Source organism: Rattus norvegicus, chromosome 16 (assembly GCF_021556685.1).
Source record: "Rattus norvegicus strain SHRSP/BbbUtx chromosome 16, alternate assembly SHRSP_T2T, whole genome shotgun sequence".
In the NCBI taxonomy this organism is placed as follows: Eukaryota; Metazoa; Chordata; class Mammalia; order Rodentia; family Muridae; genus Rattus; species Rattus norvegicus.
Genome location: NC_141549.1, coordinates 70,207,132 through 70,234,969, shown reverse-complemented (window position 1 = coordinate 70,234,969; position 27,838 = coordinate 70,207,132). Strand labels below are relative to the sequence as shown.

The 27,838-nt window shown below is 38.1% G+C and overlaps 2 protein-coding genes across 1 annotated transcript; one reads left to right on the top strand and one right to left on the bottom strand.

The window, feature by feature from the left end:
- The window catches only part of Erich1 (glutamate-rich 1), a gene marked incomplete at its 5' end in the record, with an annotated part of 52,793,804 nt that overhangs the window by 13,429,394 nt on the left and 39,336,572 nt on the right, over positions 1 to 27,838 (bottom strand).
- LOC120097501 (uncharacterized) lies at positions 1,263 to 10,137 on the top strand. The gene is made up of 5 exons (XM_087589447.1): positions 1,263 to 1,402; positions 3,710 to 3,816; positions 5,284 to 5,357; positions 8,893 to 8,956; positions 9,491 to 10,137. Exons 1-4 carry the CDS (start codon positions 1,295 to 1,297, stop codon positions 8,910 to 8,912), a joined length of 309 nt encoding a protein of 102 aa, XP_087445573.1. The 5' UTR covers positions 1,263 to 1,294; the 3' UTR covers positions 8,913 to 8,956; positions 9,491 to 10,137.

Below are 27,838 nucleotides of genomic sequence, written 5' to 3'. Positions count from 1 at the left end.
GAAAATATTATAACAACTTCCATCATATAACAAAGAACTACCCTTGATTCTGCATGTTGTTCTACCTATTGCTCCACATTTATGTGATCCATCATAAGAAAGCTTCCAGAAGGTGATATCATATGATTGCACTTATGATGGTATAAAAAAGCAACCTTCCAATATCAATGGATTATCATAAAAGAAACGTTTTGAATCTGTCTACAAATCTAACGTGGTTTGGTCAAGAAGAGAGTGTACTACAAAGAAAAAATAGTGAAGTGTTTAGGTGTGAGCTACATTTTCATAGAATTTGCAATTCCACTTTCACTGATGAAAGAGGAGAGGAACCTTCAAGAAGCAGAATTGAGTGTGTTTCCTAAGAAATGATGGCTAGCACTTTGGCTTACACAGCATTCACCAAATCCTGTCACATGGTAATGTTGAGGCCCTGGAGACAAAGAATTTAAATCATCATTTGTGTCCAAGAGAGCTGAAATCAGGTGTTATTGAACTATTCAGAGACATGTTTACTGTCTTATATTAGTTTATATTCTTTCACTCTGTTATCTCCTACAACCTTTTCTTTTAATTTTTAGACTGGATTTGTATCTTTTGTTGATGCTGCCTTTTCATAATCCAGCAGTGACTGATTAATTTTTGAGTTAGGATCAAACTCAAAAAATGTGTCCCTGACATGCCCAGAATGTAGACTAAGACAGTCTTGAGCTGAAGGAAAGCTTCCTTCCTCTGCCTCCAAGAGCAGCCTGGAGCAATTTTGTAAATTAGCTTTAGTGAAGTTTACTTGATACATGAAGTATAGTGCTTGACATATTTAATGTTTAGTACAGTAGAGTTGACAGAGGCTCAACACTTGTGCAGTTTGACTAATTCAATGTGACTGTTGCTCAGAAAATCAGTCTGCATCAGTAATTTGTTAACTCAGGAGGATGTGATTCTCACACATTGCAGAGAGAAGGAAAAGGATTGTTCATTATCACATTTACTACTTGCACACATTCCTATGGTGCTGGCTATTTTTATGTCCACTTGACACAAGTAGAGTTATCTGAAAGAAGGGAACCTCAATTGAGCAAATGCCTCCATAAAATCTGGCTCTATGGCATTTTCTTAATTAATGATTGAAGTGGGAGGGCCCAGATACTTGTGGGTGGTGCCACTACTGTGTTGGTGGTCCAGAGTTCTATAAGAACGCAGGCTGAGCAAGCTAGTAAGCAGCACTCCTTCATGACCTCCATATCATTTCCTGCCTCCAGGTTCCTGCCTTGTTTCAGTTTCTGTCCTTCCTTCAGTGATGAACTTGATATGGAAGTATAAGTCAAACAAATCCTTTCTTCCCAAAGTTGATTTGGTCATGCTGTTTCATCAAAGCAAAGAAACCATTGTTGAAACATCTAATCAGGTAAGGGTTCTTATTTCTTCTTTTGACACAATTGGAAGTATGCAGGCCATCGTTTCTTATAATAATAGTAGCTCCTATTTACTGTTTCTACCAATAATTAACTGTTCCACCAGTCTCCAATAACAAGCCTACTTGAAAATAAGGTATCTTTATGCTTTCATTGAAGAAATTGAGATTTTACCATGTCATGTATTAATGAACTTGAAAGAATAAAATCCAATACCACCATTTCTATTATTGCTTGAAAGATCAAAACATGGACATAAGAGTTTAATAGTCTTAGAATTCATGAAAGATAAATTAGCAAATATACTTTTTGAATCATAATATACTCCCTAATGTTTTGTAAATATAACTTCTCATATCTTCTAATTCTTGAATGGGCTCTGCCTCACATGACAGAGAATTAAACAGGAATTCAGTCTTCTGTAAATAACAAAATCTGGTAGGATACTGAGAAAATGGAACATGCCTTGGAGTTCTTCATACTTTTGTGTAGGAGGGTTCTTTGTGTAGGAGGGTTCTGTTTTGTCCCGAGCAAAGGGAACTTGAGAAGATAGGAAAAGAAAGTAACTTTCTGGGAAGCTGGGCTCTTCCCACCAACACATACACCTGAGCACATGAAATAGGATAATAGAGACTTCCTGTCTAATAATGGAGAAGATGAGACAATCAACATTAGAATAAGGTCAAAGGTCTTCTATAAATTCTCTTAACAGAGAGACACAGAGACAGAGAGAAAGGTTACAAAGAGTTTGGATCCTATTACCCATATCAGGTAGGTAACAAATGCCTTTAAACTCCAGTTTCAGAGTCTCTGATGTCCTCTTAGGCACTTGCCAACATGTGGTACACATATATACACACATACACACAAATGCATGTAAATAAATAACTTTTAAATTACAGTAATGGGATACACTTGAGATATCTAATTTTATTATTTTCTTCTAAGTTTTTTGATTTAACATTTACTGAGAACTAATTCATAAATTATATGAACAATCGCATAAAGTAAACAATCCAGCAGATACGTACATATGTTCATAGGTTTGTGCAACCATCACAATTTAACTTACAGTATTTCTTTCTCTTAATGAAAATCCTAGTCATCTGACCTGTAGGACAAAGTAATCACTGATAGATTTGCCTATTGTAAGCATTTACTATAAGTGTAATCCTAGCAGATGTGGTCTTGTGTGGCTTCCATTTGATGCTGCAATGCTGTTAAGAGTCAATCATGTGGTATCAAGTAGCAGTTCCCCCTTTTCTATGTCCTATAATATTCCATTGGATGCTTATACTATATTTTATTTACAAAATTCATCAGCTTATGAACATCTAGACTTTTAATACTATTAGGTATTGTGAGTAGCACTATTATGAATGTGCATTATAAGTTCATGTGTAGAAACAACTTTTTTATCCTTTTAAAAAAGGATTGATTGATTTATTTTTGTGTGAATGTTTTTCTGCATGTGTATCTATCCACCATGCATGTGACTGATGCCCTCAAAATCCAGAAGGCACTGGGCTCCTTGAGACTAGCTTTATGAATGATTATGAACCATGTTTGTACTGGAGTCTATTTATTGTGCAAGAGCAGCATATACTCTTAAACTACTAAGCCATCTCTGCCACTTCGATTTTCTATGCTATTGAGAAAATGTCTGTCTGTCTGTCTGTCTGTCTGTCTGTCTGTCTGTCTCTCTCTCTCTCTCTCTCTCTCTCTCTGTGTGTGTGTGTGTTTGTGCTTCTCTATAACAAAGATCGATAGTGTGTCTTTTTAAATTTTTCCATAATTTATTTTTTATTCACAATATATCTCAAACATAGCCCCTCCGTTCTCTCCTCCCAGTCCTGCCCAAGAAAATCCCTCTTCCATTATTTCTTTCCACTGAGGAGAAGGGAAAATCACCATCCCCCCTTGTTTACCACCCACCTCCCACCTAGAATATCTAGTCCCTGCAGGATTAAGAACCTTCTCTCCCATTGAGACCCAACCAGGCAGTCCTGGCAGAGAAAGGGAATTCAGTGGCAGGCAACAGAGCCAGAGACAGTCTCCTCCTACTCCAATTGTTAGGGAACCCATATGAAGGGAAAGCTGCACATCTGCTACAAATGTTGGTGGTAGTGACTGGGTTCAGTGCCTGCATGCTCTTTGGTTATTGGTTGTGAACCACTGTGAACCCATGTTAGTTGACTCTGTAGGTCTTCCTGTAATGTCCTTGAACCCTCTGTCTTGCTCAGTTCTATCTCCTACTCTTCCATCAGAAATCCTGAATTCAATCTGATGTTTAACTGCAGGTCTCTACGTGTTTCCATCAGATGCTGGATGAAGCCTCTCAGCAGACAATTATGCTAGGCTCCTGTCTCTCCTGTGCAAGCATAGCAGAGTACCCTGTGTTTTCACGGTGATTATCATTTTATTTAAACACTCGAGGTACCTAAGGTTGTGATCTTCTCAGTGGATGTCATTTGCTAATGCCTGGGTTTATGATTGTCATTTCTCTAAAAGCCAGGGATACTGAGCAACTTTTCATTGACTTGTGAATGCTTTTGGGGTGCTTTTAACTTTTCCAATCCTTTGAACATCCATATATACAGAGTCCTTGCACAGGCCAGGGACTGACCTGATTAAGGCACAGAAGGAAGTAAGGAATGACATAGAGAGACGCAGAACATTTTGTTTGGGGTGGACGAGTTCTCTTGCAGAGAAGGTTCAGCACCCTGGGACCCTAGCATTTAGGTACAATTGAACAAACAGGAAGAGTTACTGCGTACAACTAAATCAAAGCAGGTAGGAGGGAGATTGGAGGGCAGAGTAGAGACAAGAATATGGGGTGAGGCACTGATTTTAAAGGCCTTTTGAAAATTCATATTAAAACATACTGTAATAAATGCTTCCTAAAATCCAAACATATATAAAATAGATCTAAATGGACTTATCCTATAAAGGGAGAAACAAACAGTTCTACAACTAGACTGTATATTCTATGAAAGAAAACTCCCAGAGTCAGGAATGGGTTAATTTTTTTGAGTCACTATCCAAATGGGCCCATAAACACTGCTCCCAAATATTGTAGACATTCCGTTACGTGCCTAGGTCTTTTTTCTCTTTTGTTTTCTATCTTCAGATATATTTTAAAGGTAACACATTTTCACCTTTACAGCAATGATTTTACTAATTATAAAAAAAATCCAGCTCTCGAAATACTTATTTATACAATGAATTTTATTTTCTGGAAAAATCACTTTGTTTTTTCTCACAATGAAAAGTGTTATATTTTCTTTGACAAGACCACGGTTTCCCCAGGTTCTGTTTGTGTGTGCGTGTGTGTGTGTGTGTGTGTGTGTGTGTGTGTGTGTGTGTGTGTGTAATACCTGCTATGTGGGATGCTATCATTTTAGCATATCTTTACACTTAAGTTTTATAAAAAAGCCTCTTGGTCACAAATTAAGCCAGTCCTGTAGGGTTTAGCACATTACTATCTTATCTTTATCACATTAAAAATCACTGTGAACATTCCAGCATCTAAAATGTAAAGGGTGCTGAAATCCACTTAAAGATCCATACTGAAACTGTTTCTCAATTGCTTAAAAGGTCTGGGTGGACAAGCCGTGCCGCCATCATTCATCCATGATTCACAGCTACTGTGTGGTGGTCACTCCACGTTTCTGTTAGGATACTACTGAACTTTACCCAAGATGTGAAATTGATGGGGCTCTTAGAAGTCCAAATGATTAGTTTTTAAGGTTAATTTCATGTTAAGACTAAAAATACTTTCAAGTTAACATTCCCTAAATCCAGTTTGCATTTGCCAAGCACGGTGACCATAATTTAGGAAACATGGGTCTCATGTTGTCACCTTTTTGTCTAGAGGGCCCATTGCTGCCAAGAAATCAGTTTTCAGAAGCATTAAAAGATGCAGAGGTGCTGCCAAGGAATTAACAGGTGGGTTTGGCTTACTTGGATTTAGTAGAATACAGGGGCACAGGTGTAATTCCAGGAAATTAAAGAAGCTTAATAAAATGAAGGAAGGCTAACAGGGTTCAGCAAGAAAAAAGGAATCAGTTATAAGACAGGACATTCACTTGTACAATGAGGAAAGGACTCAGAGCAAACATTGGGTTGTGCACCTGGGAGTCATAGACGATGGTTAGAAGAGTGGTTTATATAAGCTGTTGTGTCCTGCTCTGCTCCAGTGGCACAGGTTGAAACCCCATTTTTCCTGTGACTGTATTTGGACATAAGGTCTTTGAGGAGGTAATTACTGTTAAATCAAGTTCAAAGGTGGAACCATAGAAGACTGTGTTGATGTCCTTTTAAAAGAGAAAAAAGACATCTGGACTCTGTAGTGTTCCTGTTCTGTCTTTCTGCTGCATACACAAAGACAAGGCCTTGAGAGAAACAGCAACAGGACTTGTGTTCAGTCAAGAAAACACTTCCACTAGAGACTGAATATGTAGCTGTCTTGACCGTAAACTTAGTGCCTCCAGAATTAGGAAAAAAGATAGGAAGGAAGGAAGGAAGGAAGGAAGGAAGGAAGGAAGGAAGGAAGGAAGGAAGGAAGGAATGAGGGAAAAGTTCTCTTGTTTAAATCACCAATCTGTGGTTGGCATTCAGTTTTGGGAGTTCCTGCAGACCAATGTGAGCAATAAGGGGATCATGTTTAAATATTTGAGGAAATGGTAGTTGTTAAGCTGATACTTACTCAAAATTACAAAATTCTTATATTGTCTTATAAAAAAGCAGATGTGCGTGTATAGAACAAGAGATGGGGCATTATGAACTAATATGGATTATGGTTTCATAAATAAGTGTTGCCTGTCATTAAAAATGCTCCTAGGCTCATGCTCTGACATCTCCAGGTTCCCCTTGCTTCAACTCGATCACAACCATCCCTCAAACTGGAAAATCCTGGAGCTGCAGTCTGCACTCCACCAGTCCCTTCACTATCTTTGCTAAGCCACCAGCTATCGCCCCAGATTCCCTCTTTCTGCTGCCTACTTTAGCTCTGCGTAAGAAAAACACTAGATAGCTTTATTATTTTAAAACAAGCCAGATGGCACAATTGTTAGGCAATTATCTGCTAACATATTTCAGCAAACCATGGGTGGTGGAGGCCGCCATTTCCAGCCACCCAAGATCTTACATTGTTGTTATGTGCCTCCCATTTCAGAACCTGCGGAAGAGCCTTCTCTTCCCCTCGGTCCCTTCTCTTCCTTCTGGGTCCTGGAAATACCACTTTTTTTCCCCTTCTCCCAGTAATTGACTCTTGCCTTCTTTATTGACCAAATCAAGAACCAGTTAGGGAGCAAGGTTTTAGTAACAGCTCCTCTCCCTACAAATTGGTGTGTAGGATAATATATTGGGAGAAAAAAATGTTAGCACAGCAGAAAGAGGAGATACTATTGATATTGGGGATCTTAGGTTGGGGAATGATGGGATCAGGAGTTTCTGAGGAGGCCACATGGGACAGGACCATTAATTGGCTCTTTTTAATTTGGAGAAAATCCAGGGTATGTGTCTAGAAACTTAGTGTAAAAACTGACGCCCGTATTTTTCTCACTCATTTTTATACTATAAGATTAGAAATTAAGGGTCTAAAAGATGAAAGGATAGTGTGATGAAGACAAATTTCAGGATTATAATATTCTTGAATAAGATTATAAAAATGAGGACTACGATATAGTTGGATAGGATAGTAAGAAATGGGGACTAAATATGTTTACAGTCTTGAAACTATAGATTTCATAGTGAAAGGGAATGATTGATAAATAATGAAATATTTTGGTGGATAGGTGCTATGCAACATCTTCCTCAAGTTTAAGAAAAAGTTAAGAAAGAATGAGTTGCAGATGCACAAATAAAGAAAAATATGATAAAAACCAAGAAGAATGATGAATGCTCACAGTCAACTATTGGCCCGAGCCAGGGTATCCCAATAGAAGAGTTAGGAGAGGAGAAGGAGGGGATTGCAACCCCATAGGAAGAACAACAGTATCAACTAACTGAACACCCCAAACATTTCAGGGACTAAACGACCAACCAATGAGTATATGTGGATGGGTCCATGGCTCCAACTCCATATGTAGCAAAGAATCACCCTATCTAGCATCAATGGTAAGGGAGGCCTTGGTCCTATAGAGATTTAATTCCTAAGCATAGGGAGATGCTAGAAGGGTGAGGCAAAAAGGGGTGCATGAGTGGAGGAACACCTTCATAGAGGCGAAGGGAACAGGGCAATGGGATTGGGGGCTTGGGCAAGGGAGAACAGGAAGGAGGACAAGATTTGAAATGTGAGCAAATAAAATAATCAATAATAAAAAAGCAAAGCTAACAAGGTAGGAATGAAAACTCTAAAAACCAAGAAAAGCTAATCAGATGTTAAATAAATATATTGGATAGAACATAAGATATTAAGTGAGACCAATGGTCAAGCTGACATAAATAGCATTTATTTAAAGTTCTATAAGTAAACATTAAACATACATATTTCATCTTATAACAATGAAAAGTGGCTATTGGTGGCTCCTCTGATGACACTGGACTGATAGGAGCTTCTGTGGTAGACTCAAATCTGTGTAGGGAATGGGTGAAGACCTCAGACAGGGAAAATATTTGGCAACCAAGACAACTTGCTGCATATGCCATATGCCTTATTACTGGAAAGAGTTAAAGCAAAGATTTATACAAGGCGAGACACTTGGTGAAACACTGTTTTGGGATCCTAGCATGAAATGGGAAGAATTATCTTGTAAGTTTTCAGGTTACAGAGGACATTGCCATAAGCATCTAAACAAAGAGACTTGGAACTTCGAGATCAGTTTAGATGTTAATTTGACTCCTTCCTCCCACCACAACCCTGTGAAGATGAAAAACTGGGCCCTCCCAACTCTCAGATCTTGCTTATTGACCTTGCACTTCCTAATGCTCTGGCCATGAGAAAGGATGCCGTGTAAGCCCAGACAAATACAGTAGTGTTTTTTGTTATAGAAGCCAAACTGACTACAACAAAAATTTTCAGAGTATTGGGGGAAATTATGTCCCAGGAGATGTAAGGTAGACCATGCATGAAATCCGTTAGCTAGGATGAAGAGAGTTCAACAGCCTACTTTGTAGGTCTGCCTAAGCTCCTCACCTTATCATAGGTTTTACTCTTGTTCTCACTTCAATTAGCTCATCTTTGGAACCCCTTGAACTATTTCCTGGGCATTGTGAGCTTTGTTCTAGGCTTGAAAGCATCTCAAATATATTTAAAGCAAAATGTTCTCCATAAAGCCGAGCTAATTTACTGCATAGGAAGCATGAGATCAGTTGGTGGAAACATTTTCGTTCTACCAACACAGTATGAAAAGAACATATGTTACAATTATCTTTATGGCTTACACCCATCTTCTGTTATTAGCAATTAGTCATAGTATCCTTCTGCATGGCTCAAATCATGTCTACCTTTGGCAATAATGCATGTTATCTTAACCTCTAGGAGTCCAGACCTTGTCATAGTGAGGATCCTTCCTAGCAGAGCAGTGAATACAACGGAGTTTGTGGTAAGAGCATCACCATGAGGCTAGCTGAGTCTTCTGTGATGCCAGTGTGCTTAGGGATGGGAAATTGGAATTTTTATGAAGTAACTCCCTTTTGATCCTGTCATTTAAAGCCTGAAAGATAAAATGACCCCTGTACTACCCAAACCTCACCTACGATGCCTGCAGAGTTTTACTGCTTCATAAAACTACAATAAAGCCCCACTACTTAAAAAAGATCCCACTCTCCATCCCACGGTGTTTACAGTCTTTGATCATTTTAGAAAGGAGAGTTGGAGAGCTGCCAGAATCAGGAAACGAGCAGGCTTTTGTCCTCTCCCAGCTATTACAAAAATTTTATGCCTAAAAGGAAGAAAAGAATAACGCCCCAAACTAGGTACTTCGGAACTGTGTAAACGTTGTGATTTAATTCGCTAATCTCCAAATTTGCCACGGAAAATAAAAGGCTACCTGGGAGCTGTCAGCCTGGAGATAAGTCTTGTTGTTAGTATGCAAGCCTGTGTGCTCATGTCTTGAGATTACATCTGCTCATTACAGGTAGCATGGCTTCCACATATTCCACGAGGAAAACAGAGCACGGATGCAAAGTGGATGACCAACAGCCAAGGATAACTCAGGATTATTTCATGGCCTCACTGAAAGGGGTTGTTGAGGGTAGGGGGTGATGGTACAGGCGTGTGATCTCTGCTGCCAGAAATCTGGAGATAGGAGAGTGGTAACTTTATAAATCTGCCTGGCCTCCATAGAAAATCCTTTTTCAAAAACAGCTGGATGATTTGAAAGCTTTTTGGAGAATTTGGTGGTAGCTTTTTAGTGCTAAGGACTTTATAATAACTGCACATGTCATGAGGTCAAGAATACCATGAAAGAATTTTTTTTTTGAAGTGAACACTGTCAAAATAAGCATGGGTTCTCACCCCTTTCGAAGTAAGCAGGTTATGATTGGTGCTCAAAGGTCAGTGGCAGCAAATACTCTCTTTGAAGAAAGGAATAGAAAGATTTTGCTTTTGTCTTTGTTCTTTGCCTGTGTTTTGTTTGTTTGCTTGTTTATCTTTTTTATCCTGGCAGCCCTACTGTTATTATCTGGGTATTTAGTATGACTGAATATATGTAAAGGGAAAATTATGATTATTTCAACTAAGATACATTTGGAAGCAAACTATGCAATAAATAATGTTTAAAGTGACTTTTGAATTACTTTATCTCTCCCATTAGGTTTGAAAGTTCTTGAGTAAGATGATGCTAAGGCCTATGGCTTCTGGTGCATTTTCTCCATACTTTATTGCTGTAAAATTATACTTGACTTGTCTCCAAACCACCACGTATTTTAATTTGCCCTGTTTAATCCATTTACCATCAAGATTTCTTCACCTTATTCGGCTTGATGATGTAATACCCTTTTCATCATTCTTCAAATTTGTTTCCTACTTTCTCCCACCATGGCATCTGCTTTTGTTTCTTGCACAATGGCAGATTAATTAATCTAGTGCTCAGAGTAAAGGCTATGAATAAAGTAATATTTGGCAGCGATTGCCGGACATGGGTCAAGCTGAATCACTGCTAGAAAGTCAACACTGTCTGCTCATTCCTGTAATCATACATGAAGCCTTGGAGAAGTGGTTCTTATTTCTAAAAATATGAGACTCACTGTACACCTATCCATATGACTAAGACCCAGAACAATGAAATCGCCAAGCACTAAGGAAGATGTGGGGTTGGGGAGAAGTTTCTCTAATTGCATATGAAATGAAATGCAGTCCAGCACTTTGAAAGACAATAAGCAATTTCATAAATATCTAAATGGACTCATACCACAACCTCGACATACGCATACCTGATTTTTTTTTCTAAATGAACTGAAATTTGTTTCATAAAATTTCACACAAGGATGTTTGTAGTGACATGCTAAGACAGCCAAACTTGTTAGTGATGATGATATCTTCTATCATGTTAATGGATAGATGAAATGTGGCAGTCTCTCACAATGTAATATTACTTATTACTAAAAAAGAAATGAGCCAGGTGTGGTGGTGTACATCTTCAATCCACTCTCACAGTGGCAAATGCAGGCAGACCTCTATGAGTTTGATCCACATAGGAAATACCAGAAGAGACAAACCACTCCCTGGTCAAAAACAAAAACAAAAATTAAAATATAAAGAAATAGAAGAAACAAATTCATATTATTAAGTAATACAGCAATTAGCAAGAGGTACACATTATCAAATTCTAACTATTCAACCACTGAGTAAATCTGTTCTTTTATAGGGATTGCCTTGCTAATGGTTTCTCTTCTCATCAAGAGAACAGTGACTGAGACAAATGTTTTTCAGAATTTAACTGTAAGTAGATTAATACATTATAGGAAATTTTAGATATACAAGGAAATATATGCAGAAATGAATAATGATCGGACAAAAATCGTCTAATAATATGGTAATGAATAGGTAGTATGATGGTTTCAAGCAGCATTTTAGCTGGGTGTGGTATTAACCCTAGCGTTCTGGAGGCAGAGGCAGGTGAATGTCTATGAGTTGGAGGCTAGTCATTCTCATACAAGCTGAGCTGTCTGAGGGAAAAAGAGACCAGCTGGACTGACTGAAATAAGCAAAGACTAGCCAGGTTGTCTGCAAGAGGCTCAGACAGTCCTGGGATTTAGCAAGGAAGCCAACTTGAGTCATTCTGGTTAACTGTAGGGCTCTTGTACATATTCCTCTTGGCAATCCAATAAAACTCATTGGTTCACCAAGCTGAATTTAAGGTATATCTTTACTTGTTCTGTCATTGCCTTTATGTCTCTCCAGGAAGAGTGTCACACAGCAGACATTTATACACAACTACTCATGTATTTATGGGAGGGAGGGAATACTGTCTCAGTATTTTATATTTTCTGTCTTATTGCAATCAGACATGGGCAGAGAGCCTTGTTTCACTGGTTATTGTGTGTCATGGAGATTCTATCCTGCCTTTCCTAAGTGGAAGTGTGGTTCTGTGTTTTTGGCTACCCATGCTTGAGCCTTTCAGATTCTTTGAGAGTTACCCAGTGATTCCAATTCAGGCACAACAGAGAAAGCATGTGAATGTGACTCCTAGCTGAGTCTGCTCATGTCAACTGTAAGGATAGCACTAGTGGTCAGGGACTCTGAGTTACTCACCAGGGTGGCTTAATATGCCTGCTTTGTGTCCAAGCTAGGAGTGAGATTGTGGAGATGGGGAGAGAAAATGAGGTCATGGTTACTTACAAGTCTGGACTGCTTTTTTGTTTTTGTTTTTTGTTTTTTGTTTTATTGTTTTTGTTATTTTTGTTTTTTTTTGTTTTTAATGCTACCAGACTTGAGCTGGGCCAGTTAGTATAGCTAGGGAATGAATGAGTGGTGATATGGAATGCTCACAAACTGGACATCTGTGACAGCAGTAAGATTCAATTTAGACTTCAAACTAACAGTGAATGAGTATTCCTTTTTGTCTAGATCCATGCCAAAACTTTGTTGTCATTTAACCTGTTTATTTACTTTAGCCAATTTTATTCAGGTAAGAAGAAGCTGTAAAGTAGGCTTAATTTATATTTCTCTGAGGGCTAAGGACATTGACTATTTTAAATGATCTTTTAAGTGATATTTAATATTTTAAAATGTACAAAATAAGTGTCTAGGATTAAAATGTGGATACTTGTCACCCATGGACAACCTGATCATCATTTCTGAAGCGAGAGATTTAAAAATTCCTTACCTACGTGAATTATTCTAATGTGAGGTTGGACAGATAGTCCAAGCTTAAACAAATTCACACTTATTTATAAAATGTCCACATGACAATTAAGTGTCTGAATGGATTTGTGGGGACGTGAGAACAAATGTCTACTCCCGCATATAAGGAATGAATAGCAGACTGAAGTAAGGATAGAAGCAAAGTCAAGCTTGCTGGACTGATGAGTTTTAATGAAGTGGATATGGATAAGAGGTGACTTATAGCAGAAATGAAACAAAGAGGCCTGGTTGCTAACACCCAACCCAGCATGGGTGAAATCTCATGACAGTTGGGAAACCTGGAGCCCACTGCACTGTCTGCAAGGGAGGAGTGTTCTCTCCAAGTAGCTCAGTTGATCTGAAACGTCAAGACAGCTTGTCTATTCTCTATTTCTTCAGGCACTTCAGCTTATGAATGAATGATTGATTCTCAGTAGTTCTTTTTTTTAAAAAAATAAAACTGGATTTTTAAAAATTTGTTTACATTTAAAATGTTATCCCCTTTCCTGGTTTCCTGTCCATAACCCCCTATCCCATGCCCTCCATCTTCCATAAGGGTGTTCCCCCACCTATTGACCCACCCCTTCCCCCCTCCCTGCCCTGACATTGCCCTACACTAGGAGGTCCAGCTTTTGCAGGACCAAGGGCTTCTCTTTCCAACAAGGCCGTCCTCTGCTATATATGAAGATGGAGCCATGGGTCTGTCCATGTATACTCTTTGGATGATAGTTTAGTCCCTAGGAGCTCGGGTTGATTGGTATTGTTGTTCTTATGGGGTTGCAACCACTTCAGCTCCTTCAATTCTTTATTTAACTCCTCCATTGGGAACCCCATTAGTTCAATGGTTAGTTCTAGCATTTGCCTCTCTATTTCTCATCTCTGGCAAAGCCTCTCAGGAGACAGCTATATCAGGCTCCTGTCAGCATGCACAACTTGGCATCCCCAGTAGTGACTGGGTTTGGTGGCTGTATGCATATGGGCTGGATCCCCAAATGGGGCAGTCAATGAATGTCCATTCCTTCAATCTCTGCTCCAACTTTTGTCTCTATATCTGTGCCTATGAATATTTTGTTTCCCTTTCTAAGAAGGACTGAAGTATCCACACTGTGGCTGTCCTTCCTCTTGAGTTTCCTGTGGTCTATGGATTGCATGGATATTGGGTAATCTGAGTTTTTAGGCTAATATCAATTTATCAGTGAGTTCATACCATGTGTTTGTTTGTGTGTGTGTGTGTGTATGTGTGTGTATGTGTGTGTGTGTGTGTGTGTGTGTGTGTGTGTGTGTGTGTGTTATTGGGTTACCTCACCCAGGATAATATTTTCTAGTTCCATCCATTTGCCTAAGAATTTCATGAGGTCATTATTTTTAATAGTTGAGTTGTACTCCATTGTGTAAATGTACCACATATTCTGTACCCATTCCTCTGTTGAAGGACATCTGGGTTCTTTCCACATTATGGTTATTATAAATAAGGCTCCTGTGAACATAGTAGAACATGTGTCCTTGTTATATGTTGAAGCATCTTTTGGGTATATGACTAGGAGTGGTAGAGTTGGGTCCTCAGGTAGTACTATGTCTAATTTTCTGAGGAACCACCAGACTGATTTTCAGAATGGTTGTCCCAGCTTGCAATCACACCAAGAGGAGTATTCCTCTTTCTTCATACCCTCATCAGCATAGGCTGATGAGTTTTTGATCTTAACCATTCATGTGAGGTGGAATCTCAGTGTAGTTCTTGTTTACATTTCTCTGATGATTAATGATGATATTGAGTGTTCTTTAGGTGCTTCTCAGCCATTCGATATACCTTGCTTGAGAATTATTTGTTTTGCTATGTACTCCATTTTAAATGGGATTATTTGATTCTCTGGAGTCTATCTTGTTGAGTTCTTTGTACATATTGGATATTAGCAGTCTATCAGATGTAGGATTGGTAAAGATCCTTTCCCAATCTGTTGGTTGCCATTTTGTCCTATTGACAGTGTCCTTTGCCTTACAAAAGCTTTGCAATTTTATGAGGTCCCATTGGGCAATATGCAGGAATTTGTCTATGTATTGAAGGCTCTTCCCCACTTTATTTCTATTTCTTTCAGTGTATCTGGATTTATGTGGAGGTCTTTGATCCACTTGAACTTGAGCTTTGTACAAAGAAATAAGAATGGTTCAACTTGCATTCTTCTACATGCTGACCTCCAGTTGTACTAGCACCATTTGTTGAAAATGCTGTCTGTTTTCTACTGAATGGTTTTACCAAAGGTGTATGGGTTCATTTCTGTGTCTTCAATTCTATTCCATTTATCTACCTGCCTGTCTCTGTACCAATACAATACAGTTTTTAGCACTATTGCTTTGTAATACAACTTGAGGTCAGGGATGGTTATCCCCCCCAAAGTTCTTTTATTGTTGGGGATAGTTTTTGCTATCCTGGTTTTTTTTTTGTTATTCTAAATGAATTTACAAATTGTTCTTTCTAACTCTATGAAGAATAGAGTTGGAATTTTGATGGGGATTAGATTGAACCTGTAGATTGCTTTTGGGGAGATGGCCACTTTTATAATATTATTCCTGCCAATCCATGAGCATGGGAGAAGGTACAATGAGGTGCTGAGAAGAAGGTAAATTATTTTGTTTTAGGATGAAATTTTCTATATCTGTTAAATCCATTTGGTTCATAACTTCTGTCTCTTTCTCTATGTCTCTGTTTAGTTTCTGTTTCTGTGATATGTCCATTGATTGGAGTGTGTGTTGAAGTCTCCCACTATCATTGTTTGAGGTGCGATATTTGCTTTGCACTTTAGTAAGGTTTCCATTGTGAATGTGGGTGCACTTGCATTTGGAGCATAGATATTCAGGATTGAGAGTTCATCTTAGTGGATGTTTTCTTTTGATGAAGTGTCCTTCATTATCTTTTTTGACAACTTTTGGTTGAAAGTCAATTTTATTTGATATTAGAATAGCTACTCCAGCTTGTTTCTTGGGATCATTTGCTTGGAAATTGTTTTCCAGGCTTTTATTCTGCGGTAGTGTGTCTTTGTCAGTGGGATGTGTTTCCTGTATTCAGCAAAATGCTGGGTCCTCTTTATGTATCCTGTCTGTTAGTCTATGATTCTTTATTGGGGCATTGAGTCCATTGATGTTGAGAGATATTATGGACCAAGGATTGTTGTTTCCTGTTATTTTTTATTGTTAGAGGTGCAACTATGTTTGTGTGGCTCTCTACTTTCTGGCTAGTTGAAATCAGATTACTTTTTTGCTTTTCCAGGGTATAGTTTTTCTCCTCAGGTTGGAGTTTTCCATCTATCATCCTTTGTAGGGCTGGATTTGTGGAAAGATATTGTGTAATTGGTTTTGTCGTGGAATGTCTTGGTTTCTCCCTCTATGTTAATTGAGAGTTTTGCTGGATATAGTAGCCTGGGCTGGCATTTGTGTTCTCTTTGGGTCTGCATGACATCTGTCCAGGATCTTTGGGCTTTCATATTCTCTGTTGAGAAGTCTGGTCTAATTCTTATAGATCTGCCTTTAAAAGTTACTTGATCTTTTTCCCTTACTGCTTTTAATATTCTTTCTTTGTTTTGTGTGTTTGGTGTTTTGACCATTATGTGACAGGAAGAACTTATTTTTTGGATCAATCTATTTGGAGTTCGGTAGGCTTCCTAAATGTTTATGGGCATCTCTTTCTTTAGGTTAGGGAAGTATTCTTCTACAATTCTGTTTAAGATATTTACTGGCCCTTTAAGTTGGGAAACTTTCCTCTCCTCTACACCTATTATCCTTGGGTTTGGTCTTCTCATTGTCCTGAATTTCCTAGATGTTTTGGTTTAGGAGCTTTTTGCATTTTGCATTTTCTTTGATAGCTGTGTCAATGTTATCTATGGTTTCTTCTTCCCCTGAGATTCTCTCTTCTATCTCTTGTATTCTGTTGGTAATGCTTGAGTCTATGACTCCTGATCTCTTTCCTAGGCTTTCTATCTCCAGGGTGGTCTCCCTTTGTGATTTCTTTATTTTTTTCTATTTCCATTTTTAGATCCTGGATTGGTTTGTTCAATTTCTTCAGCTGTTTGGTTGTGTTTTCCTGTAATTCTTTAAGGGGTTTTTGTGTTTTCTTTATAAAGGCTTCTACCTATTTACCTGTGTTGTCCTGTATTTCTTTAAGGGAGATTTTGGGTGTTTTTTTGTTTGTTTGTTTTATTTTTTTTTGTTTTGTTTTGTTTTTTCCTTCTTAAAGTCTTCTAACATCATCATTAGTTTTTATTTTAAATCAAATTCTTGCATTTCCAATGTGTTGGGGTGTTCAGGGCTTGGGGTAGGTGAGTTAGGTTCTGATGATGCCAAGGGTCCTTGGTTTCTGTTGCTTAGGTTCTTGCCCTTGCCTCTTGCCATCTGCTTATCTCTAGTGCTCGCTGGTCTTGCTGTCTCTGACATTGGCTTGACCATCCTGTAAGCCTGTGTGTCAGCACTCCTGGAGACTGGCTTTCTTCCAGCAGCAGTTGGGAACAGAGAGCTGTTTCACAAGGTCAGCTCCAGACACAGGCAGAAACCAGAGGGAGCCTGTCCCAGACTGCTCCTCATTTCTTGTGTCCAGAAGGGTGGGGGCAGGTTCTCTTGGGCCAGCAAAGTGAGCAGAAGAGGTAGTCTCACCTGTGCTCACAGGATTGTCCGGACTTCTGAGAATCCAGCTCTCTACTCACAGGGTCTTGGTACCACATAGTCCTTATTATATATACTTAAGGTAGGAAGCACCTAGCGAATCTGCTCAGGTTCATGTACTTCCTGAAACTATTTTGAGTTGCTTACTTTCTAAGCTTAACATGCTTCCATGGAGCATAGCATGCTGCCCCCACCCTTAACTTCACATGCTTTAAGGAGTTTCCAAAAAAGATGGAAGGGTTTAATTTTAAAGAAAATGGTTCCACCACACATCTCATCACTGGAAGCTGGGAAGACTATCCTCCAAGATAGTCTGGCTTCGCTTTGCAACTCTAGAGAACAAAGTCAATGGTTGTATTGTCCCAAATGCTGTTTTCTCTGGGTTAGAGATGACTAGTGTCTCACCTTTATGAACCTCTTAATACAACCATCACAAATCAGGCATTGACAAATGCTAGTTCAAGCACAGCATGTTGAACATAGTAGGTATCATAGTGTTGTTGATAATAACCTTGAGACTCAAAGACATTTTAAAGCACTAGTTTTTAAAGTACCCTAAATAATAAAATTCAGCAGTTAGACCAAGGTAAGACATTTTCTGAAATATAATAATAAGTCTATTTTCATTAAAAATAATTAGCTTTCTCTATATGGATATAAACACACATCAACAATTAAAAAGTGTGCTTATGTGTCAGTGTATAATATGGTTTGTGCTTTTGAACGTGGGAAAAGAGAATTTATTCTAAATACTCTTAAATATATAATCATTAAATGGCAACTGGGATATGACACAGAGTTCAAACCTTTTGATGTCTTGGAAAACAATGGATGATGAATCTTACTTCCTACTCTGCTCCCTAGCCATGTTTACATGGGTTCTGTTTTTCATTTCCATTCTTCTGTTGCTAGGGCTAGAAAGCAGGGCTTTGTGGATTCCAGCCATGCTGACTTCTACTTCTGATCTACACTGGCAAAGTTTATAGCCTCGAACAAAAATGGAATCTTACTCTGAAGCCTCCAACCTTCCCAGAATGCTCACTGTACTACGTGCACATGCACAAGGCCTTTGGATTGAACACTTCAGAATGTGTTAAGAGGCCTTGGCAAAAAAAATGATTTTCTTAGATTTCAATACATTTGGTTTTTTTATTAGCTGACACAAAGTTTTGTGCAGTCCTCTAGGTTGCACAAACTGAGGTATTGTAGTCAGACTTGATTGCAGAAAATAGCTATAACTAGAAATCTACTCACTGCAGCACCCAGACACACAAAGAGCAGTGGTGGGAACACAATCTGCAAAGATGATTTTAACACAATGGCCTGAGAGTTGTTTGTATCCTTTCTATTAAGACGTCCTAACTTAAACCCTCATTCAGCTTTCCTAAAAATGAAGCATTCTATAGAATGAAACCTGCTTATCAGGCACATTCTGCACACTTATTGTTGTATTTTAAAATGAGCTTCTTCTTCACTTTCAACTGAATTGAAAACAACAACCATCAGATGAGGTCATCCCAGCAGGAAGCCCAATTTACTCAAAATAAAGTCTCAAATGATACATGAACCAGAACTCATAATCAGCTTCCCCCAGGGTACTGCGACCCACTCTTGCATTAAAATGTGTTAATGTGATCTTCTTCTGTCTTCGTCAATTCTATTGCCCCTTTAACCAATATTTTATGTCTTCGATGTATAAACTTTTAGATAAATGCATATGATCTGATAATAGCCTACGAATTGGCTATTCTCAATTTTAGTTCTTCAGATACTTACCTACCTGTTCAGGAACATCTGCTTTTGCTTAAGTGGGATTGATATCGATATCAACTCTTTTCTAATTTGCAAATTTACATTTTTATTAGTGCATTTTTCAAAGAGTAAGTTAAGTAAGAAAGAATGAGAGAAAAGAATGATAGCGAAACAGAGAGAGAGAGAGAGAGAGAGAATACCTAATTATACAGCAGATGCCAGAAGTGGTATTTATTCACCAAAACTGCATGGGCCATTCATTAAAATCTCAGTTTTAATTAGCAAACACCTGTTTTCTGTTTGATTTTACACTGATATCTACTGTCTGCAATTTGCTTTCCTCAGTAAGCAATTAGCTAGCCCTGACAGTAACGGTTAATCTAATTAGTCCAGAGGTACCCTGGGAGGTAGCGATCGACTTGCAGAGATTACAGATACAAGTGATCACAGCTTCATCCACATGAATTTATAAGATGTGCACACAATTGTTGTTAGGCATCACCTTGGTCTTGGACTTTCCTTCTGGACTGGGTTTAGAAGGAAGGAAGGAAGGAAGGAAGGAAGGAAGGAAGGAAGGAAGGAAGGAAGGAAGGAAGGAGGAAGGGAGGAAGGAAGGACTAGATAATGCAAGTTTTCAACATATTATATGTACTAGATGGCATACTAAATCTAGAAATCCTTGAGCTGAGAGATAGAACAATTGTATCTTTTAGCTTATAAGAGGTTAGAAACTGATGAACTCCTTAATCAGGTATATAAAACAATTATTGTATACCCAGGAGTTTAGAAGATCAGCTGATCCAAGGGCCATTTAAATGCTTTCAGGCAAGAATTAAAATGTCCTCTAATAAATTTCCGTTGTCACTAAAGAAACAGCATGAGGACACTGCATTTCTTGGAACAAGGAGGCTGTCCTTGTTTGCAAACTGGCAAAAGTGTGTTTGCAAACATATAATATACATGACTGTACTGGCATGCTATCATAGCTTAATGAAGTTCTCTGATGTCTTTTAACATAGATTATGGCATAGGAGAAATTCTTTTTCCTAATTCTGAAATTAAGTCAAAATGAGTTACCACTGAATTCTAGGGTCTAGAAAAATCTGCATCAAAGAAGCAGTCAGTCATTAGACTTAATTATGTATCACATTTCCATAATGGTGCAGTTAGGTGATTGGAGTGAATCGTCTCCTAAGGAAAGCAAAGGTTAATAAATGTCACTACTAGAGATGCCTGCCAATGTGTCTCTTCCTTCTCCCTTCTCACTCTCTCAAGTATTTATCTGGAAAATAAGGAACTCTGGGTTACTTGACTGTATTCACACACTACACATAGAAGAATACACATTCTTTATGCACATAAAGGTTTATCCCCAGCCAGTAGTGAAAACACATTCAGAAAACCTCTGACTCCATGAATTTACATGATATCAAATATCATGAAAGACAACCAAAAAGAAGAAGAAGAAGAAGAAGAAGAAGAAGAAGAAGAAGAAGAAGAAGAAGAAGAAGAAGAAGAGGAGGAGGAGGAGGAGGAGGAGGAGGAGGAGGAGGAGGAGGAAGAGGGGGAGGGAAAGAGGGGGAGGGAGGAGGAGAAGAAAAAGAAGAAGAAGAAGAAGAAGAAGAAGAAGAAGAAGAAGAAGAAGAAGAAGAAGAAGAAGAAGAAGAAGAGATTTAAAAGGAAGAGTCACAGAAATCAAGTGTTACTCTTTCTACCACTACCCAAAGGCCTGTTCAATACACACGTAGCTGTCAGTGTACTGTGGATGGTGAGTCACTAACTAGGAAGTTAGTTGCTCCTTTGTGTAAAGTAGGCCTATTGGACTTTTTCCTGAAAGTTGAGGTTTGATAAGCTTAATTATGAATACATCAGAAAATTTCTTGCTTGTAAATGTTGCCCTGACCATGACAGTGATCAGGTGTTATTGATATTTCTGGGATATTGCATCTTAGACGGCTTTGCATATATAGTGAAAACATTCTACCACACAGGAATAAAGAAAAGGGAGTGAGCAAATGACAAGGATCTATACAACCATCATTGTCACCATTTCCCAAATTGTCAGCTATTCCATGTATATGGCAGCCAGATTTATAAGATTTATAAAACATGGAAATAGGATTATATTACTGAAGCAGATTTTAAATGTAATAGAGTTTGGAAGTATCAACACATTTCCCTGTCTATGTCCTGATTCTTTACACTGTCTGATTACAAGGGAAACTAAAACTGATATTTATACCATATTCTATCCTTCAAAGTACATTTTTAAATTACATATGTTTTTCATAATGGGGACAGTGACTGGCATTGGATGATATAATTGAATATTACAACAGGCATATAATATTGTTACAGCAGGCCATATTTTAGAAGAAATGAACAGGAAATTTTACAAGAAATGTAGCAAGTATAAGAAACTTCAGAAATATGATAAAGGCAATTAATCACAGACAAATAAAGTTGAAATAATATGTGTCCTTCCCCTTACAACTCATCATACCACAGAAAAGACAGTCCTATAAGCATTAGACTTTACAACTCAATACAGACAATGCAAAGGACCTTCCACCGATGTAAAATAGATATTTTCCTTCAAGGCTTCAAAGTGGAACCATTTGTTATTTCTAAATAATCTATACCTGAAAAATACATGACAGTTGTGTTTCATTTCTTCAAAATACAGTAGCATAGTTTAGGATATCCATTATATTATTTGTAATCAATCATACAAATACATAAAAAGAGAAAAAAAAGAACTAATTTGTAGCAGTTGTCAAATTCTATAGCATAGTATCCTCGTTTCTTCTGACTATGGGGTAAATCCTCCTAAAGTGGTAAATGGAATTTAGTGCAACAGTGTGGAAGCTCTCATTCCCTTTCATTGCTCACACCCAACACTCTTACACTCACTCACATCTTCTTTCCTACAACTACATGTACCATAGGTAAATACATTAATAATTAGGGCAAATAATATTAAATAAGAAGATAAGGAGTGGAGACCTTTAAAATCCACCAATAATAAAAAATAATGAGAAAATGCAGAAAAGGGGACAACTATAAAGGCAGCATCAATTTTACTGGGTTTGTTTGATACTGTCCAAGTTATTTCTGATTGGTAAATAAAGATGCTGACAGCCAATACCTGGGCAGGGGAAACATAGGTGAGGTTTATAATTCCTAGGCTTGGGGTCAGAGGAGAACATGAGGGGGAAAAGAAGTTAGAGGAGAAATGGGAAGCTACCATGGGTTAGGAGTCAAGGAAACATGGCCCTGAGGGCTGGCCAGTTCAAGAGCAGCCCAAACGAAACACAGTAAGTAATAACTCGAGTTATCAAAAAGAAAGTAAGTTCTAATAGCATAGAGGATAGATACCTGCCCATCTTCTGTGCTGTTTAGGGCTTATTATAAATACAAAGATTGTGTGTGTCTTTTATCCAGGAATAAATTGTCAAAGGTGAGGTAGATTCCTCAATTGGGATTAAAAAAATTTACAACCAATTTCTGGGAAATTACTAAGCCTTACATGGGAAACTTAAACTTGGATCACCAAAAAAGGCATATTGTAGTAACGTATTTTAGCAGAAAAGATGAAGTGGGACACTAGAGTAAATGATAAACAGAGAACCAGGTGATCGGACATAGTGAACTAAGCCGTTATGCTGTTCTTCTCGTCAGATGAGAAAGATCTTGCCAAGATGCCAGAGGTATGGAAGTATAAAATTGGTTATTTTGTAATGGTACCACTTTACTATTTGATTATTAATTCTTTATACCCCAGTAAGATTTGTTTCAGTTTTTTTTTCCTCTTCAGCACAAACCTCCTTGTTTTTACAACTTAATTACTTGAATGATTTAGAATCCAAATTAGTAAGCATTTGTTATTCCTCTAGAAATGCTGAGGGGAGCGGCAGCATAATGAGTTACTTAGTCTATGGAGCTATGATAGGTTTGGCCCTCCCCACCCTCTCCTGCCACCACACTCCTAACTCCTGTTTGTCAAACAGAAAAAAACAAAAAACAAAAAACAACAACAAAAAACCAACCCTGGTTACTTTCACATTCATATTCAACAGCTTGATTTGAGTATTGTTTTAATACTCATCAGGAAATTATCATTTTCTTTTTAAAAGTTTTGCTGAATTTTAAAATATCCTTCTGTCATAACGCAAGCTTGTATTTTTTTTTTGACAAAACAAATAGACTGTCATTTTGATCATAGAGGTCACTAAGAGATTTGCATTTTGAAACCTATACTTCAGTGGGATACATTTTGAATAATACCAGCAGAGACACATGGCATTTGGGGAATAATTTGTTCACAAGGTTGTACATATGTTAACCTGTCTATTTCCCTTAGCCTATTGGTAAGTATTATTTCTTTCTTGTCCCAACAAAACACACAAAAGCCCTGGAAATATAGAGGAGCTGATCATGATTTGAATCCAATCAGGTTGGGCTCAGAGCATGACTCAGTTGTGTCCTACATATTTCAACTAAAATTAGAAATTGTGGCCCAGGACTTGGTTTATCATATAGGCAACAACAAAGGCAATGGCTATTCAGTACTTAGGATGAGCTTCTGAAGTCCTATGGAAAAAGAGATAACAGAGACAGCTGGTGTGTGAAGCCTATTTTGTCCTTACATAAAAGAAAATCATGACTAAGGGGGGAAGCTAAGAAAATACAATAATATTTGGAGAAGATAAGCTATCTAAATTAGAAGCTTTGTGCAAGGCTTCCTGTCTCTTGGCTTCTTTTACAACAGCAGGCCATGTTTTGCTGAAACAAAGAGAGTGTTTTCTCCTTGTAACTCTCCCATAATGACTGGTTAAAGGACTATCCTGCCAGTGCTTCCCAGGTTTTATTGTGTAAATGAAATAAATAGAAACAAAATGTTGCTGTTAATGGAGGCTTGCTAGAATCAGAGAGAGGTTTACTCAGAAGTGTATATCATGTGGTTACTATGCAAATACAAATACAAATTTTTCCAGGAGGATAAGAGCATCATGACACTTCCTATATGATCAATACTATATTGATCATAAGTGGAAACTTTGTATGGATATGAAATATGTAAGACATAGGCAGAAAGGAAGCAAAAGACACCACTTCTAAAAAACCAGATATGAATATTGGAATAGATGTGAGTTCAAAATAGACTTAATTTGGAAATATATCAGCAAAATAATAACTAACATTGGAGGAGGAGGGGAGGGAGAGGCGAGGAGGAGAAACAGGAAAGAGTTATGGAGGAAACTACTTGGCACCAGGAAACAATTGTAATGGGTGAAGCAACAAGGCTGAGATTCGACCCACAGGTTAGAGTTGAAAGTTTGATATAACAAAGAAGGTATGTGAGAAAGGACTAGTTTATAGAAGACTTCCTGAATGGATGCAGGATGAAGCAACTCTTTTTTTATCATGTACTAATTTTTATTTATTATCATTTTTTAGATATTTTTCATTAGATATTTTTATTGACATTTCAAATGTTATACCCTTTCCCAGTTTTCCCTCCAGAAACCTGCTATCTCCTCCTGCTTTTATGAGGGTGCTGTCCCACCCACCTACCCACCAACTCATTCCCACCTTCCTGCCCTGACATTCCCCTACACTGGGTCATTGAGCCTTGACAGGACCAATGGCCTCTTCTCCTATTGGTGCTCAACAAGGCCATCCTCTGCTACACATGCGGTTGGAGCCATAGGTCCATCCTTGAGTACTATTGGGATGGTAGTTTAGTCGCTGGGAAACTCTGGAGGGTCACATTGTTTGATATTGCTGTTGCAGTAATGTGGTTGCAAACCCCTTCAGCTCCTTCAATCCTTTCTCTAATACCACCATTGGGGACCTTGTTCTCAGTTCAATGAGTGGATACTAGCATCTGCCTCTGCATCTGTCAGGCTCTGGGAGAACCTCTCAGGAGACAGCTATATCAGGTACATGCACGTTTTTGCATCTGCAATATTGCCTGAGTTTGGTACTGTAAATGGGATGGATCCCCTGGTGGGGCAGTCTCTGGATGACCTTTCCTTCAGTCTCTGCTCCACACTCTGCCTCCATATTTCCTCCTGTGAGTATTTTTGTTCCCCCTTCTAGTCATCAGGGAAATGGAAATCACAACAACCCTGAGATTCTACCTTACACCAATCAGAATGGCTAAGATAAAAAAACTCAGGTGATAGCAGATACTACCAAGGATATGGAGAAAAAGAAACACTCCTTTATTATTGGTGAGATTGCAAGGTGGTACAACCACTCTGAAAATCAGTCTGGCAGTTCCTCATAAAATTCGACATAGTAATACCTGATGACCCAGCTATATCACTCCTGGGCATGTACCTAAAAGATGCTCCAACATATAACAAGGACACATGCTCCACTATGTTCATAGCAGCCTTATTTATAATAGCAGAAGCTGGAAAGAACTCATATGTCCTTCAACAGAGGAATGGATACAGAATATGTGGTACATCTACACAATGTAGTACTACTCAACTATTAAAGACAATGACTTCATGAAATTCTTAGGCAAATAGATGAAGCTAGAAATTATCATCCTGAGTGAGGTAACCCAATCACAAAAGAACAATCATCATATGTACTCACTGATAAGTGGATATTAGTCCCAAAGTTCAGAATACCCGAGATACAATTCACAGACCACATTAAGTTCAAAAAGAAGAAAGACTAAAGTGTGGATGCTTCCTAAGACACTTTTAGTAATACAGTCAAACAGTGAGGCAAGACTACTTCTCCAGCCCAACCAGAGCTCTATCTCACAGACTGAGTGCTCCAGGGTTTCCTATTCATTTGCTTCATTTTTTTTAAAATGGTGAATCACTGGTTGAAATATTCAAGTGCTGAATACTATAGAAGGGGGTGTAGGAAATAGGCTAGAAACCATTGGTGTGAAAAGGACTTTCTGAACAGGATCTAGTTGTCAAGGCATTAATTACTATATGAAACCTCATGAAGCTGAAAAAGTTTCTGTACAGCAAAGAGCACCATCATTCCAGCAAGATGGTTCTCTACACAGTGAAAAGAAAGAAAAAACTTCACCAATTATGCATCTGACAGAAGAGTAGTATCTAATATATATAAACAATGAAACAGAAAAAAAGAAAGCAAAAAACAAGGAAACAGCCAAGTTTAAAAACGGGATACAGAACTAAGCAGAGATTCTAAAAACATGAAACACCAATGGAGAACGAACACTTAAAGGAATGTTCACAACACTCTTAACTATTAAGGAAATACAAATGAAAACTACTTTAAGATTTCATCTTTTATCAGCTAGAATAGAGATCAATAAAACTATCATATGCACATGAGGATGCAGAAATAAAGGAGTACTATGTATTGCTGAGAGGAAGCAAATGTGTACAGCTGCTTCAAAAACCAGTATGGTATTTCCTTGGCAATCTAGAAATTGATCTACCTCAACAGTCTGCTCTATCACTCTTGAGCATACATTCAAAGGACTCAACATCCCACCACAGAGATAATTGATCATTCATGTTCATCACTGCCCCACTCCTAACAGCCAGAAACTGGAAACAGCCTAGTTGTCCAACAACAGAACAGTGAATAATGAAATCAGGGTACATTTACCCAAAGGACTGTTATTCACCAGTTAAGAAAAAAAAAAAAAAAGAACAAATCCACAGGATAATGACGTTAGAAAAAATAGTCTTGGGTGAGGAGATCCAGACATCACCCACTAAAGCATCACATGTCTTCTTATATTCATGGATATTAATTTTTAAGCTTTTAATATATGTGCTATAATCTGTAGTATAATCTGAATAACCATGGACATTAGGCAGTCAGTAAAGACAAAGGAAGTAAACAGGTTCTTCCAGGGAAGGGAAAAAAGAATACTTCGTTATACAGAGACAGATGAAAAATTATAATAGAAAACGTAAATAGGGAGAGAGATGGGGGATAAGGGTAAAGACAACTAAAATTAAAGGCCATTTGGAAAACTAACCACTATAGAAACTTTTATGTAGTCTATATCTACATTAGCCAAATGGAGTCACCAATAACAGGAGACACAATGCTGCTACTAGACCTCTAATGTTACCAAGTTAATCCTCCAGTGCAGTGATAGGTTACACATTATTGAGTAAATGCCCAAATGGGCTCCAAAGAAACCCTTGAATATTAAAAGCTATTGCTAGTTCTACAGGAAACTTCCCATCACCTCATGGAAAAGCTCTATAAAGGTAATCCTTTTTTTTTTTTCCAGAGCTGGGGGCCGAACCCAGGGCCTTGCGCTTCCTAGGCAAGCACTCTACCACTGAGCTAAATCCCCAACCCCTATAAAGGTAATTCTTACTTGTGTTATCAAACATGGAGAATTGAGCTTGTGCCTTCCTAAAAGCTTCACCTCAAACTATTGGCAAGCATTATTGCTACTGAGAGGCACTCTGCAAGCTATCAGAGGATACTTTTAACCATAAATATCACACAGTTTTGAGTCTTGCAACCTACAACGGTAACCTTACATGTCTTCCATGTCTATAAGATATACAGGTACAGTAGTGGCACAAATGTTATAGGAGTAACCAACCTCTTCTTGGTGTATTTGACCTTTGAGTGGGAAACTGATGCACCTCAAACATATGAATTCATATTCCTGGGTCTAGCCTGTTTATGAGTCATAATACTTAAGGTATTAATAAACTATTATCACAAAGTCTGCATTTTTACTATCTTCTGTGCTTAT